Source organism: Paralichthys olivaceus, chromosome 14, assembly GCF_024713975.1.
Source record: "Paralichthys olivaceus isolate ysfri-2021 chromosome 14, ASM2471397v2, whole genome shotgun sequence".
Lineage (NCBI taxonomy): Eukaryota > Metazoa > Chordata > Actinopteri > Pleuronectiformes > Paralichthyidae > Paralichthys > Paralichthys olivaceus.
In genome coordinates this window covers 19,182,501-19,199,015 of record NC_091106.1, presented here as the reverse complement: position 1 = coordinate 19,199,015, position 16,515 = coordinate 19,182,501, and the positions used below count along the sequence as shown (strand labels likewise).

Below are 16,515 nucleotides of genomic sequence, written 5' to 3'. Positions count from 1 at the left end.
AAATTCCAGATGTGGCTTTACCCATTTTTACATTTAAATGTAAGACTGTAGCTTCCCCCGAGTCAAACATATGTTTTGCTTATTTTAGCTGGATGATTTGCCTTCATTCTTCTTTCTGATATTTGTGCAGAGTTTGACTCTCGGAGGCTGTTTTTAACATCCATGCAGGTGGAGTGTTTTTCTCTGAGCTCACCTGAAATCGGAGTTTACCACATGTGCGTAAGAGAAAGATGTTGTGATATTACAGAAAGTTTTGAAACATGACGCAGAATTAGGGTGTTGCTTGTGTCTTAACAGTTTAATTTTGAAATTATAAATATGTATTTATTCATGGCTTCAGGATCTTTCAATGAGAGAGTGAAGGTAGAGGTGAAGTAATGAGGACGTGATGTAATTTTAAGAATTTTGGACATCTTATGGAAAATAACATCAGAAATTCCAACCAGCGTGTTTTTATACTATATGTCTTAATCCATGCCTGGAGCGGCTCTTTGATAAATAATGTTTAAACATGGAAATACATTTTTCTAATTCATAATATCTTATAGAAAATATCAGTGCTGTCTTTGTATGTTTTATACATTGTTATGTTACATGTTGTTTTAACGTGTATTATGGAACTGACAAATAAAGCTGCATCTGGATTTCAACAGTGAGACACACACAAAAATACATAATAAGAACAATACCAGTAGCTGCTTGTTTGCTGGATTTACTGTCTCACTCATTCATTTTAAAGACTCTGCGTCTCGCTGACTGTTTCACACACTGATTGATGGCCTTGCTGATTAACTGGCTGACAAAGTCACCGTCAGACAATAGAACCGAAAGCAGCTGCTTGTATGCAAAGAGGCAGGTGCTAATTCAGCGCGGCTCCTACAGCGGCTAATGTCGGCCCTCTACCATTAAAAATGGGGTAAATACTGCCACGAGAGGCTGTCAACATTTATAGGAAGGACTCTCGACATACACAAACCACTTGTGCCGTTCTATGTCTCCCGGTCTGTTTCCTTCCGTCTCCCTCGCTCCCACCTAGCCTGACCTAATCAGTGATAAGTTGAGTGCCTTCGTCAACAGCGCAGCCCCCTTAATTAGCAGCACGTTGCAATAAGCTCATGTGTAAGCATCACTGTACTGAGTGAGCGGGAATGTGTGTGTGTGTGTTACCAGCCTTCAGACTGACCTCAGCTCGCTCCAGTCAATCTGCTAATAAGTCAGTCAGTGAACTTAGCCTCCTGCACACAGATGGAGAGGTTTAATGGGTATTAAAGAAGGAAGGGCTGAACAGGTAAGTGAGGATGAACAGGAGCAGCCTATAGAGCAGGCAAGCCTCCAAAAGAACAGAATTTATTTTCAGCGATTATGGCTGTTAAATGCATCCACAAGTGACGGAAGCTGTTCTTTCACAATAATAAACAGGCTGCAACCTGCATGTTTCCCTCTCTGTGTAAACTGTATCCCATTCCACCCAGCTCCAGGTGACTACGATAATACCACAGAATCTCACCTTCGTATATTTCTCAATTCTTTCTTCTGTAATGTAAAAACGTCATTGTCATCAAGGCCGGCATCAGATGTTTGCACAAAGAGGACCGGTATCGGGGGGCTGGGGACAGCTCCCACTCTCTCTGCCGTGCCAACTCGTACTCGATGGCTTTCTAAATAAAAAAAAATAAAAAAAATGGGAAAAAAATGGTCTCAGGGACTTTGCTGCATTCCACTTCATGAGCACAAACAAACGGATGAAAAAGCCATTCTGCAGGGAGGGGAAGGGTGGTGGTGGTGGTGGTGGGGGGGTGGCGGAGAGCAAAGCAGGAAAAAAAGCCCCTTAAAAAACACAGGGAGGTAAGCGGTGGGGTGGGGGAGGTGGCGGGTGGGGGCTGGAAGGCAAGCAGACGGAGCTGAAAACCCAAAGTGACTCCACTACCGATAATGAGCGGATCATTTAAAAAGCCCTCCTCAAATTGCCTTGAGGAGGAGAAGAGAGAGGAAATGGCTTGAAAGGTTTTGAGAGATTTTGGGCAATGGACAGAGTGGTGAAGGGAGGCGAGGAGGGGCAGGTACGAATCAGAGCAGGGGAAGTGTCACTACGCCGAGCTGCAGGGTGCACACACTGTACACTCATATCTGTGAAGCAAGTTGACCACCTGAAGCCTGCATCTGTATGTAACTAGAGTAAGACCGAGGAGAGCCGAAGCAAAGACAAACAATCCTCAATATCCATCCATCCATCAACCCATTCATCCATCCACCATCTACCAAAGGGCTCAACCGAGTGGTTCCAGAAGTAGAAATCCCAATCATTTTCTGAATAGAGACTTTGATTATCAGCCATTATATTGTAACCACCCAAGGTCGACTTACCACAAGCTCCTAGATTGTAAAACAGTGTCACATCCTCCTGTAGGAGCCACACATTTCAACTGCATTTTAAGGAACACATGTTTTAATTGAGCTGTCAAAGAGAAGCACTGTGCTACCCACAATCCTCATGGTGTAGTAGCTACATCGCTAATTTATGGAAATAGTACCACAACCAAAAAAATTGTCTATAATCACTAGTTTACTAGATCATACACTGTATGAAATGTTAAATACTTACATATAAAACACAAACTATTATATAATCCCATTAGAAGTGCTGGAAGTTCAAATGATCAATCCCAATGGTTTATTGGATAATTGCTCCACTCGTAAAATACAGTCATCACATCATTGTGAAGGAATGGAAACCAGAATTGCCAGTGTGTCTTACAGTCAATCCCAAACATATAACAAGAGCCATATATTATTTTATGAGAAATTGATGAAAATAAAAAAAGCCCTATTTCACAATATTAAGGGAAATTATGAAAAAATCCTCGACTGCACCAAAATTTAAAAGGTTTCTTCCTGGTCACCACATTTGGGTTGAATTAGTAATGAAAACATGAAAACATAACCTCTTTGGTAAAGGTTACTTATAAAAGAAAAAAAGAAAAAGAGAAAAAGTCAATACATTTTTGGAAGGGATCAAATGAAATACTCACTGTCTGACCTTGAAATTCAAAGACTAAAATTAAGATGTGTTCAAATGTTTTTTTTTAGGACTACAGGAATGGAGTCAAACTAAAACCTGCCAGTCAAAGTGAGGCCAGACACAGTTTCTTTTGTATTACAGTGTGTGTGAATGTGTATTTGCTGTCAGCAGTGGTGCCATGCAGCAGAGGCAACCAACCCCAGGCCCTGGAGATGCCAGCTCTACCTGGCGGCAGAGTATCAACAAAACACAACACGTGTCTGGACTGCAGCTGAGCCCATGACGAGTTCATGTGTATGGAAGATCTGTGTGTGTGTGTGTGTGTGTGTGTGTGTGTGTGTGTGTGTGTGTGTGTGTGTCTATACCACTGCTGTCTGCAACTGTGACCTACACGAGTGTGTGTGGATGGATGCACTGTATCATGAGGTAGATTTCAATGCTCTGTTTAACAGGATGCAGACAGAGGTTATTATGCATATTAAGCAAACATGGCAGAAAGTAATTAACACACTGAAGCATAAAAACGTTGCTGTTTGGGTTTACATTGTTCACAAGGTGTAACTTGCACCTTTCAATATTTCATCTGTGTAAGTTAAAACTATGTCGTTGTTGTGTGAACAGCTTATTCCATTGCCCCAAAGAAGTGTTTTAGAGTGAAAGAAAGTGGCTTTGCTGGTTCCAGATCAACGTATTTGTCATTTTCTCATCCAGCGCTAACTTAGTGAAATTAGCTAATGCAGGATGAGATGTGTTCAGACCAAACACGAAGCTAATTTCCAGCCCCTGGTCAGTTTTCGGAGTAACTGGTGAAGTCAGTCACTAAGTCAAGGCAGCAGAAAACATTTGGTTCAAAGAACAACAGGTAGCTGCAATAAATAAGAACAGACTTAAACTAGCGGATATTACAAATATTAAATATTAAAAGAGAGCCCACTGTCTGTTTCATTGAGACGTCAACTGGAAACAACCAGAAACATACAGCGAATAGGAAAAAGTAAGAACGTTTCCAGAGGATTTTTTTCTTTGAGATCTCTCAACCAACATAGTAATTCACATAACACTCGTTTGCATGGAGGCTAAATCAATCTCCCCGTGTTAACAATTTTGTCATCCTTTACAATCTGTGCCTCACTTTTTTCCAGTCCTCGCTCTCTTTCCATCTCTCCCTCCTCCCAGCGCTTGCCTCTCTCCCCCTCTCCTCTTTTCCTTCCCTCTCCATCTTGACACAGTGCACTGAGCCTAATCGTGGATAATTGGGTGGGAGGGGCAGTGGGCCGGCCCTGCCTTTGTGTGCAAAGGGCAAGTGGTCAAGTTAATGGGGCCCTTGTGTCGAGCTGGGAACACTCTGTCTCTCTCTTTTTCTCTGTTCGATCACTCACTCGCCAGTCAATCTCAGTCTCTCAGTCAGCCTCTCTTTTCTTTCACGGGCGAAGCTTTTCCCCGCTGTTTCGATCTAGTTTCACCTCATTTCCAGCTGTCTCCCTTCGCCTTTCCTTCCTGCCACTCAGTGTCTTTTCCCATTTCTTTTCTCCTCTCCTCCTCTGTCTTCTTGTCTTTTTCAGCCTCTCTCTCTCTCTGTCTCTGCAGCTGTTTCTATTGCTTCTCTCCGTCTCTTCGGCAGAGTGTCAGGGAGGAGAGAACAGACCTTTTTAAAATATCAAAAGACAGATCAGGAGGCCTTGCTGGTGCCTCCCTTTCTACCAACTCTCCCTCCCTCCTCTGACTGATAAACAGAAGAGTGAGCCCGCAGGATTAGCCGACGCTGTGTACTGCCCTCCCTCCCTTCTTTATCCCTCTCTCTTTTCTCTCACTGAAGGAGTGGACTGTTGACTGGTCTTGATATGTGTGTGTGAGCACTAAGTGTGTGTATCTGTGTGTGTGTTACCTTGTCTGGCACCAGCTTAGCCTGCAGGAGGCCATTGTGTTTGAAAGACAGGCCACAGCCGATCTGGGCCTGAAGGAAACTTTATTAAATCTGTGAGCGTTTAACACTGGATTGTTAATAATGTAACTCACACAAGCAGCTTTGTCGAGCAGGTCAGGTTATTAAGACAGAAGACAGAAAATCTATTATCCCCAATGTAATTTATTTTGTGATGTTGAAATGTTAAATGATGAAAACATGTCTTATATTTTTCCTTTCTAGATTTTCAAATGAGCAATTTGAAATTTAAAAAATGTCCAGAGTCCAAAGTTTCTTGAGGAAAATGCTTTTATTTTTATTCATTCACAAAAAATATCACCCACTCTTAGACTGCAAACTACATTCAACCCACTGGGAATCTGATATAATGAGCAGAGACTCACTATATGAGGCCATGTCCACACTAAAGTAGATAAATGGAAATATTTCAATTAGGTGCAGGCTACATTGTTCAGTTCAGTAAACATTACAAAAATGCTAAAAGCTAATGCATTTGACCCTGCACGGAAAATTAAGCCAGCAGCTTTAATGCATATCACATGCTAGTTGTACATAATTGTCTCTATATGCAGAAAAATGCAGTAAAATGCAGCAAATGCCACATTAACGTGTTCGGTTTTTTTTGTGGTTAGCTGTGGGGGGAAAAAAGGCCATAACCGAAAAAATCAGATCCTAATTGAAATGTATCAGGATTAGTGTGGACATCACCGGCAAATGACCAAAGAATCAATGAGTTCTGTCTCACGACATCTCACAGCACAATGTCACAAATGTAAAGGAACAGAACATTCCTGCTTCATGTTTGCCTGAAGAGATTCTCAGGCTGCAACACAGGATCTCTCTCTTACTATTATTAATGTTATCAAATCCATGGAAAGACGTCTCCAAAAAACACTGACTATCTCTGGCTCTTTGGGGGTGGGTGGGGTAAGTCTCCTCACATACGGCACTAATATCACAACAAGAGGTAACAGCATCCTCATTGCCCCATTCTGAGCTGACTGATCCCATCACAAGTGGACAGCGTTAAGTTCGTCTGGTATTAAAATGTGTCCTGGATGTGTCTCGTGTGACCATCTGCGATTGGATCTCAGTTCTCCGCTCTATATGCAAATAATCACGTGCATAATTTCTGAATGCGAAGACCATATGATGTTGCTCTTACTCAGCTAGAGATTGAAATCAATTTAACTGTAGCAGGTCAGAAGACGTCAGCTGAGCAGGCGTATGTGGCCCAGGATGCATTTGCGTTCACACAGCGATAAGACTGTGGTTCAGCTGATCAGACCTGTTTTCAGAGCTGACCACTTGTGATCACTCAGGATGGGTGTTGATAGCAGGTCTGAACGGGGTCCATGTGAAAACGGGACATAACAACAGCTTATGGGTTCACCAGGGGAATATTTTTTGCAACTGACAGAGGCAGCGATGTCGCAAGAAACCACGCAGACTTCACAGTAAACGGCGAAGACCAATGAAGTGTGGCGTCGTTATTAGTGGTAGAGTCTCGGCTCACAGTCACAGTTGGGATGGTATTAATACAGTATGTTAGCCCACAGGTATCAAAGGTATCCAGCTAACTGCATTGCAGATAAAAATGTAGTTAACTACACTTCTAAACCTTTGCAATGCAATTTAAGTCCTCAAAGCACCGAGAGCCCTGATAAACCTGGATTAATTTAGCTTTCAGAGCAGAACACGAAGGGAATGCTTTTCTTTTCTGAAGGTGGATTATTCTTTTTTTAACATGAGAAACGTAAACACCAGCCGCTGGGAGATACTGCATAGCTTCTTGGCTGTCGTATATACAGCGTGGATCACAGTGAAATATGGAAACACCTTACTAGTGATAGGTACAACTTCAGGCTTGAGTGACCAGCTAACACTTGGCATGTTTTAATAACACTTGAGAGAAGAGAGCGCTGAATGCAAGAGCAAAGACCTGAGGAAAACTGTGCTGATCGAAAAAACGCCAACAGAGGATCGCGAATTGGCCTGTGATGTGTAAACTTTTTTAATCTTGAGATTGTGGGACTTTTAAAACTATGGTGGCACTTCTTTGATAAATCTGAAATCATACTTTACTCCTGCACTGGTTGTGGCTGCGTCGTTTTCTTGTTCAAGCTGCTTGTTCTCTTTAATATTGTTGTTTTTCAGGCATTTTTTGGTTTTACATTCATACTGAAAATGTGTTTGCCACTTTTTTAATATCATTGTGTTAACAGATACTGTATGACGTCTTTTATCTGTATAGTGGCAATAAGAATACTGTAGTATTCCTTTTCCTTTTTCTGGAGAGATAACATGAGAAACAGAAAGAAATAGTCTTGCCATGTACAGAATGTAAAGACAAATTAACAAACCATTAAACAATTATCTACCAATATGTCATCATATAAATAATCAGTATACTGTTTGTAGTGATCTAAATATATTAAGAAGCAAAGCATTGCTCAAAAACCCCTAAAATAGGCTAAAGCATGAACATCGAGCACGATGCTTCAATCACAGAGAAGAGAAGAGGTAAGAGACCATCCAGAGGTAAGAGACCATCCAGAGGTCTGCGTTAGAAATATCAAAAAACAGAAACAGACGTGATGCACAGAAATCTGGCTCTGTGCAGCATATCTTAGACCTTTTGAATCTATTCCACAGTATTGGGGTCACTCTTAATAAATGCGAGTAGTTAAGGAGTCATCACAACTAAGGTGTCTCTCTTCAGACACACACACTACCTGAAGGTGGTTCAGACTCAGAGCTTCCACCAGCGTGTCGCAAACCTTTCAACAGACTGTGTTGATCTAAATACTGACCTCAAATAAAAGTGGGAGAAGAAAGAAACAGAGAGAAATAAAGGAAACTGTGAACTGCTCCACAGTCTGTGATGGTAAATATATTTGAGCTGTGGCCACAAACACAGTGACAGGGTTGATACCAACCGGTCAACTGACTGAATGACTGACCCCTCTTCAGCAGGAATGACTGAGGCTACATGAACACTGCTACGCTTTTTGTTTTACGTCAGCCGTCCACACTCCTGTAAAACCTGAGAAGTCTGGAAACACTGCTGGCCTTTTTTAAAAGAAGTGCGGGACTGTGTTGTAGTCTGTTTGTGATGGTGACTGACTGCTTCACCTTCCTGGATGGCTGGTTAACTAACTGAATTGTTTAAAAGGTTTAAAGGTTGTTTTTAACACATGGCAGATGGTTAGAATAGATATGAATAGATAGAATGTGCCTAACTCTTCCTTCTCTTGTACAGTAAATGTATCCCCACTGCTTTGGAAATGACATTGTTCCTCACCAACACTTCAAACTACAAAACAAACACACTCCAATATTAATATAAATTCTCTCAGTGGCCGACCTAAATATAAAAATGTCTCAAATACAACCGCGGCTTGATTTCCCCCCATTTCTCAGTTTGACTCGACACTGAGACAAACGCAGCGTCGGTGTTTTCTAATACTGTTCTTTTGACTCAGACCACATTGTTGTCTCTGTGGCGTCAGTGTGGGACGGTGTGGAGATGAGGGCTCACTTGATTTACAGAGAGAGGCCGACAGGTCCTTTGGTCAGGGTGAGGAGGAGAGGATAGTGGATGTTCTCGTCGTAGGCTTCTTTCCCCTCTCTCTGCATCTGGAAAACAAAAAACACGAACAAATCCTCAACTACAAAGACTCCCCTGAAAAAATATGACTTTAGATTCAATTTGATATTAAATTTCCATGTAACTTTCATACATGAGTTCATCATGTTGAGTAGTGTGAATATATCAAATAGCTTGAGTGATATATAAATATATATATTTCTTTTTTACTTAAATAGTTGAGTAATAATGTTTCTGGTAAGTAAACTTTATAAAATTGAAGTAAAACATTCTGATATTCGAGAGAACAGATTTAGGGAATTCTGCATTAAGACAGTTAATTGATTATCAAAATAGTTTCTGATTATTCACTCAGTAACTGAATTATTGTTCCAGTTCTAGTGTGCACGCCCATGCAACAACACACAAACACACACACACAGCTTTGTGGGATGTCCATGTTGTGCCCACTCCGTGCCCTTTTAAGCAGACTTGGCAGTTTAGGTATGCACTCACTAATCAGCTCGCTCAGCGTCTCGCCAAATGATCAGAGACTTAGGAAAGTGAGTTTAGTGGTTCAGCTCATGTGAGAGTGTGTGATTGTCTGTCTATGTGTGTGTGTACGTCTGTGTGTGTGTGTGTGTGAGGTGAGAACAAGATAGTGCAGGACTGTGTGAAAAGGTTTCTTCATAACAAACAGAAACTCAGACTGACCCTAAATCCACTTCCGTCAGCGGCATCCAAGTTCTGTGCAAGTGATCTTCCATCCAACCTAAACCTTCTTACACTAGGAGCTCAACTTCCGACTGTGGGCTGTTTTCCCAACAAATTAGGTCATTCTAATTCTCACGCTCATAACATTCTGGGTTTGCAGTTGTTCTAGTTTTAGTCAAAATGTTCCTCCAGCAAAATAACAACTTTAAAGTATTTGAATGCTGCAACAAAAAAAAACAGCAAAATGTAATTGTTAATTTTAACTTACTTCCATTTAAAAAAAAGGAAGACATCTACTTTCGCCAGTCCTTGCATGTCTCTTGATTTATTAATTTACACAAAATGAACAGGACAGCTTTATCCACATTTGAACTGACTGGAGAATTCTGAGCTTCATTTGGTTGGGTGTTGCTCAGGCTGGCATTAGAACTGCATAAAAAAACTCAGCCCCTTATTGATTTCAAAGAGGCGACTACGTTGATGCAGCCGGGCTGCCGAACACAGAGGGGAGGGGAAAAATGTATTCATAGAGCAAATTTAAATACAAACGGTTTACCCGGGGGCTTAATTATGATATTCAAAATACAATTAGATAATTAAAACACAAATAAACAGATACATACATCTAACAGAGAAAATACGAGATGTGCATGCCTCAGCTTCACATTCACCTCCTGAGGGATCTCCTCCTCTACATCATCTCTCCTGTTCCCACACCTTCTCCTCAGAAAGTCAGTGATCTCCTCCTCTACATCATCTCTCCTGTTCCCACACCTTCTCCTCAGAAAGTCAGTGATCTCGTCCTCTACATCATCTCTCCTGTTCCCACACCTTCTCCTCAGAAAGTCAGTGATCTCCTCTTTTACATCATCTCTCCTCATTCTGCCTTTTTATCCTCACAATTTCTGCCCGTGTAGTTGGATATGAACGCACTGCTCGTGCCGGCCTCCCTCACTCGGTCCCTCCCTTTCTTCCCAAGTGCCCTTCATGTGTGTTATCTTCCTGTGGCCATGCCTGCAGGCACCTACCAGTGGTTGAACCTGTGACCCTCTGAGGGAGAGAGAGAGAGAGAGAGAGAGAGAGTCAGAGTGAGAGAGAGAGAGTAGACAGCCCAGGGGGTGGTTGGGCGTGGAGGGGCAGCTGCCTGCCCCCTGTGCTAAGCCTGCTATGGGGACCATGGCCAGCATTCACATTCAAATTCTACCAGGCGGAAGGAGCGAGGAGCGATAGATGGAGGGATGGAGGGAAAGAGAGGCGGAGGGGTGGGTAGGTGGTTGGGGGGGTGGACTTAACGCGGTGAGGGCTGAGAGCTCGCAGAGGTGAAAAGTTTAACAAGCAAAGCTGTTCCTCCTGATCGCAGGCTGCCTAATCAGCTTCATGGGTGGCTGGCTAAATCGGCTCTCAACCCGACCCCCTATCCCAACACCCCCCCACAATCTTTTCTCTTTTTTTTCTTCCCCTTTCCGAGGTGCAAGTCATTTATTTTGTAGCCACTTCTACCCCATCGTCTGTCTCCCTCTCCTCTCATTTCGCCTCTCCGTTTCTCTGCCTCCTGCTTTTTCTCGTTTATTCCTGCCCCGCTTGCGTAGACAGGAGAGAAAGTGAACAAGGTGGAAAAAAGAGAGTGAGTAGGGTGGGGGTGTGGGGGCCCGAGACAAGGGAGGGACGGATGAACCGGATGTCTGGGGTCTCTCTCGGCAGGATTAGGAAACAGAGAATGAGGGATTGGGTGGATGGAGAGATGAGTAGAGGAAGGGATAGAGGGACAGGCTTGAATAAATAGAGAAGTGGGTCGTGATGTAGGAAATGGGGAGATAGAGGGGAGTGGAGGGAGGGAGGGGAGAGAGGGGTGAGGGAAGATATGTCAGAGAATGGAGGAGGAGGAGGGAGGCAGAAAGAAGTAGAGTATGAGTGCATGGACACAGTGGGGATACTATTAATGCATGTGGGAGAGACGGGGGATCCACACACACACACTCTCTTGTGTGTGTGTGTTTGTGTGTGTGTGTTTGAGAGAAATTAAAATTCATGACTCTCTCTTCACAACCATTTGAGTAACAAGATTAAGATGGCGGGTTAGAAAATAGCGCTGGCATTATCAGGCTGCTTGCAGTCCCTCCAGCTGCTTGCCTCTCTTTTCCACAACAGTGGGGATAAGAGGATAACGCGCTAGCCCTGTCTGCCCGTCCCAGCACACGCTTTACACACACACACAGACACTCACACACACTCACACACTCACACACACACACACACCGTTTTAAGACACACTACCGCTGCTCATCGGGCCTGCCTGCTGTCGGCAGTCCCTCGAGTGCTTGTGTCAGGGAGCAAAAATGTGTGTGTGTATGTGTGAAAAACTGCAGAGCTGGAGGTCTGGAGATGGCTTGTAAGGAGTTGCTAAAAAAAAAACAACCTCCACACTCTCTATTTCTGCACACATGGGAAGCAAATGTTGAGATGGGCAGTATATTCTGAACAAAAATCAAATGTGGTGTGTGTCAAACCTGGCACAGTGAGGAACGCCAGCGTACTCACAGCTACTGCGTGTACGTTTGTTTAACAGCATCAGTGCCAGATGGAGGAGCCTGTGAGTCGCTGAGGGAGCATGAAAAGAAATAAACTCGGCCAAAATGACACACGTGGAAACTCAAGCAATTACATGATATTGTTGCATGGCCGTGTGTGCTTGGATTTCCAGTGGAGCGGACGGATTCCTTGACAAAAATTGGGGGATGTTTAATTTTTTATGTTATCACTTGTTACCCTGTTGCGCTAACTCTTCTCAAATATTTCAGCTACACTGAGTAGTTTGGCCCAGTTTAAAGAATCCGACCTTACAAGATTCTGTAGTAAGAAGTAATTATCAAAAGCAAATTTTTTAAAACTATTTTCTAAAACGTTTTTAATTTTTTTTACTGATCGAATGAACGCATTTATGATGATCCTCAAAATATAATATATAATAACAATATATCATAAATCATATAATAGTGTAGATGGCAGATTTTTTTCTAATCTAATTAGAATGAGGCAGCGACAGTAAAAGTTAATTTAGTTTAACAGTAAGCATTCTGTTTAAAAACTGTTGGATTCTTACTACAAAACAAAACAGGCTTTTCACTTCGACAGTTTTTTCTCAGTAAATATACATATGCTTTTGGAGAAGATGATTCAAAACAATCTTTGATTGTTTTAAGCCGCAGTGAAAGAAAATCCATAGTGTGTGTTCTGCTGTCGGGTCTGATGTGCATTTTCCTTGGTCCATCCACTGAAAGTAAATATAGCCGAAGGAAGCTAATCTGTGGAGTAAATGAGCAGCAGCTGCTCATTTGGATGTGTGTGTGTGTGTGTGTGTGTGTGTGTGTGTGTGTGTGTGTGTGTGTGTGTGTGTGTGTGGTGGCAGTGTATGTTTCGCTGTGATATCATCATGTGGTGTGTGTGTGTTTGTGTATAATGTCTAGCCAATATGCTGTCTGAGTGATGTCTGGTCTGTGTGGGATTGCGATATAGCTTGTTTCTTAGCTGTGTGCACAGTGAGTGTGTGTGTGTGAGTGTGTGTCTAAAATGGTCAGTAAGGCACGCACACGCGCACGCACGCACACACGCACACGCACACACACACACACACACACACAAGCAGGGTTCGTTCCGTGTTCATCAGAAGATAAGCAGAGGCGACTTAATCACCTTCAGTTGTGAGGGGGGCACCACTTCAACTCGTCCTCATATCCGAGTGCAGCACCTGACCCCGCTGTTTGTGTGTCTGTGCGACAGTGTGTGTTACTAAGATGGAAGTGTGCATTTCAAAAAGTGAGCTGAATGGTGCGACAATTCCGCAGCATACCAAAGAAAAGACGAAGAAGAAAAAAAACCCGACATAATTTCAGGGTGATTTTTTTAACCCCCATCAATATTGTTCTGAATTTATTCCACTGTTCACACTGCAGTCATTATGTTGTCAAGCAATTCTCATCAGTAAAACAGGTCTGAGTGGCAATTTTCCCGAGTGGTTGAGGTGCTGAACCATTAGAATTATTCAGTGACTGTATTCTGTGGCCTTGAGGCTTAATCAATTCTCTCAGCAGCTTTTTCAAACAAAGTTATATTTCTTTTAAATCAAAGGCAATCACAGCATCCACTTTAATACTACAGATCCCACTTGTTTCTTTCCTTCCTTCTTAACTCCTGACTTTTCCTCTAACCTTCCTTTCTTCTCTCTTTCTGAGACCTGTTATTTTTGTCCTTTTCTATACTTTAGCTCTTCTTGTGCCGCTTCCACTCCAAGACCAAAACCCAGTTTCCTAGTATTTTGTCCTGAGTTTATTGGGACTTACTCTACCTCTGCCAAACATGTTTAGTTGAAGATTCAATCCCTGAAATGTGTACTCCAGTAACACGAGGAGGTCTGGGTGGACGAGTGAGTGTTCAAAATACAGATTTGAGTCCCACAGCCCACGTGGTCTTAGGTTGAGGCTGCTTAAAGATGCTGGTTTACGTTTAAGTCAGAATAAGTACATTAGGTACAATCTTAACCAAATGTTTCCATCCACTTAGGCATAACCATAACAGGAATAGGTCAGAACCTGGACCTTTTTTGGTCGATATGTGAAATTGTGAGTTAATTAAAAAACAGTTGTCGAGGTCAAATAGTCAAATATGAATATTCATGACGTCATTGTGTCCTGTCCTACATTTTCTCTCGTGTCAGTTTCTTTATCTTTTTGCTTTTTATTACTCTTTGTTAATGTTTTACTGTTTTGAGGAAAGTTGCTTACTTACACGTACTTTTTTTCACGTATGATCTGCAGACAGTGTCCTCAGAATCATTCAGAGACATTGTCCTCAGTTTCACAAAGTCAGGACACAACTGAAGCTTGCTCCCGCATGTTCTCATCTGCTGGAACTATATGGATTTTACAGGATGGTTTTTCAGCAGAATCGATCAATCAGATTTTTCAAATTCAAACTAACTCGCTAACTCGCTGTGGATTCTCAGTCACTACACAGACTTTGTCCATTCAATGTCTGGCTCACCTGATTCAGTCACTTGGGTTCACACATGCAGCTCATCTGGATAACGTCTAGAACAGTTCAGGGCTTCAGAGCCGCTTTTATCTGTCGCAGTGAACTCAGTGAAATCTCTGCCTGGGTAACAAACTCCTGCACTGTCTCTGTGCCACACACTGAACAGAGTGGGCAGAGGGAGGTGTGCTGAGGTGAAAGTAAGGTTTGTCCAGAAAGTCACTTGATTTGTCGCTCTGTACTTTTTCAAAAAGAATTGGATAAAGTGAAAGTAGTTTACTGTGGTGTTTACTTGCTTGTACAATCATCATTTCAAACAAACCACTAGAGTGAAGAGGTGCATATAATACTTTTTAAAAAAAATTTTTATTCCATTGCCTTTTTATATTTCTATTTCCTGTCTATCTAAATTTCCACCAAGTGTGGATCAATAAAGTTTTATCTTATCTTATCTCACTTATTATTTAACTTTTTGTAATTAGTTAATAAAAAAAGTGACCTGAATGGCATTACCAATCTTGTTTGCTGATGCAAATTAATTTAACCATATATAAGAGATAAGGTTTTCTCATACAGTTGACAGACACTGACAATATTTCATCAGTCAGAGTGAAGCCATATATGATTTGGACTGATGAGGTTCCTCACATGAGAACAGTGTCCGACAGCCGACGCCATCACTGCTGAGCGAGAGGTCGAAAAACTGTGCCTCGCGTCAGTTGCCTCTGTAAGCGTGTCCTCACCCTGACTGTAGTTTGAAGACGCCACTCATGGAACGTGTGAGTGACTGTTCATGTCAAATATGAAGAAGTATAAATATCACAGAGCGAAGGAAAGAAGCAGTGAGATTTTCCTAGCTGAGGTTAAAGCAATTTAACAGGTTTTTTAATGGCCAGTCTGTCCAATTGTCCCACCAGTGTAGGTGAACATGTGTGCACCAATTTAGCCCACTCCTTGCTGTCCTGTTCTTCTGTAGCTGTGTGTGTAATGGAGATAACAGCTGGACACCACTTCTTTTAACACTGCCTGCTTGTGTGCTTTCTGTCGCTCTCTTTCTCTTTTTCACTCGGCTTTTCTCTCCTCTCTCACACACATTGTCAAGTTAAGGCAGCTTGTTTTTAACAAACTGTTTCACTTTCATACAGAGATCCAGCTGTAAGAGATAATAAAATAAAGACCTCATTTACACTGAACCAAACAAGCCGGCGTGCTGCCGCCCCTTTGTGTGATTTTTAATAGCATGACGTCATTGTGGACTCAGAGGCTTGATGTGTAACGCATCAGCGTCCTGTGGCTGCTCTCTCTTTCATACAGACATTGATTTGGCTCTGTGACTACTTCTCTAACACATATAGAGGCCTAACAACAACGCCCCCAAATTTAATGTTTGTAACTTTTCTACAGAACAGTGAAAGAGGCTTTAGTATCAAAGGATATTCACAAGGGTACGTTCTATGACCTGGATTGTTTTTGGTTCCTTTATTAAATAGCATTTTCTAGACTGCAACTGAATTGAGTTTACCGTGTTTTATTCATTTTATGGCAGGTCCATTATAATAAGATGCTTACAGGCTAATGGCTACTGTCAAAGTTCAACAGAGGCAAATGTAAAATAATTAAATGCATTTTGTCGCTTGTTTCTTAACCCAGATAAAATAGTGTCCTCCAGTCTGCATGTGAATCTCTTTTAGCAAAACCTGATTGTCTCATTTTAACAGAATCCAGTACAGAGTCACTATCTCTCTATCCCTCTTACCTTCAAGTGAACTTCCCAGACCTGAGCGTCGTACTGCTGGTGCTGAGAGACGCAGAGTCCGGCCTGTTGGGCCAACTGACAGAACAGCCTCAGCGTTTCACCACGCAGCGGAGCGAGAACCAACGCCATGCCCTGGGTAGAAAACCAGAGGGAGGTGAGTGCTACAGGACTGTGAGGAAGTCACATATTTTCCCCACACATTTCTCATGAGATTTGTTGTTTAACTTTGCAAACACAGTTTTTACCAGGCAAATATTATGTGATGAAACAAAAACAATTAAGCTCTGCTAATCCAATCAACCCTGGAAATATAACAGCACACATGTAGGTGTGAATTTGTCTACTCATGAATTGACTTGTACGGGTGTTGGTGTCTCTTTGTGTGTGTGTGTGAGAGAGAGAGAGAGAGAAAGACAGAGTGTGTGCATCACAGATGTCCTGGAAACACTAAGAGGATTACCAAGAGGTTCAAAGTTTCTTTGAAATCC

General features: G+C 42.2%; 1 protein-coding gene across 2 annotated transcripts in view; it reads right to left on the bottom strand.

Moving 5' to 3' along the window:
- Positions 1-5,213: 5,213 nt before the first annotated feature.
- camkmt (calmodulin-lysine N-methyltransferase) overlaps positions 5,214-16,515 on the bottom strand; it is a 91,617-nt gene continuing 80,315 nt past the window's right edge. For both annotated transcript variants that reach the window (XM_069538663.1, XM_069538664.1), the window contains 2 exons: positions 16,028-16,159; positions 5,214-8,582 (listed from right to left, as the gene is read on the bottom strand). In XM_069538663.1, coding sequence (XP_069394764.1) covers positions 8,490-8,582; positions 16,028-16,159 — 225 coding nt within the window. In that variant the 3' untranslated portion in view covers positions 5,214-8,489. The remainder of the gene's footprint in view (positions 8,583-16,027; positions 16,160-16,515) is intronic.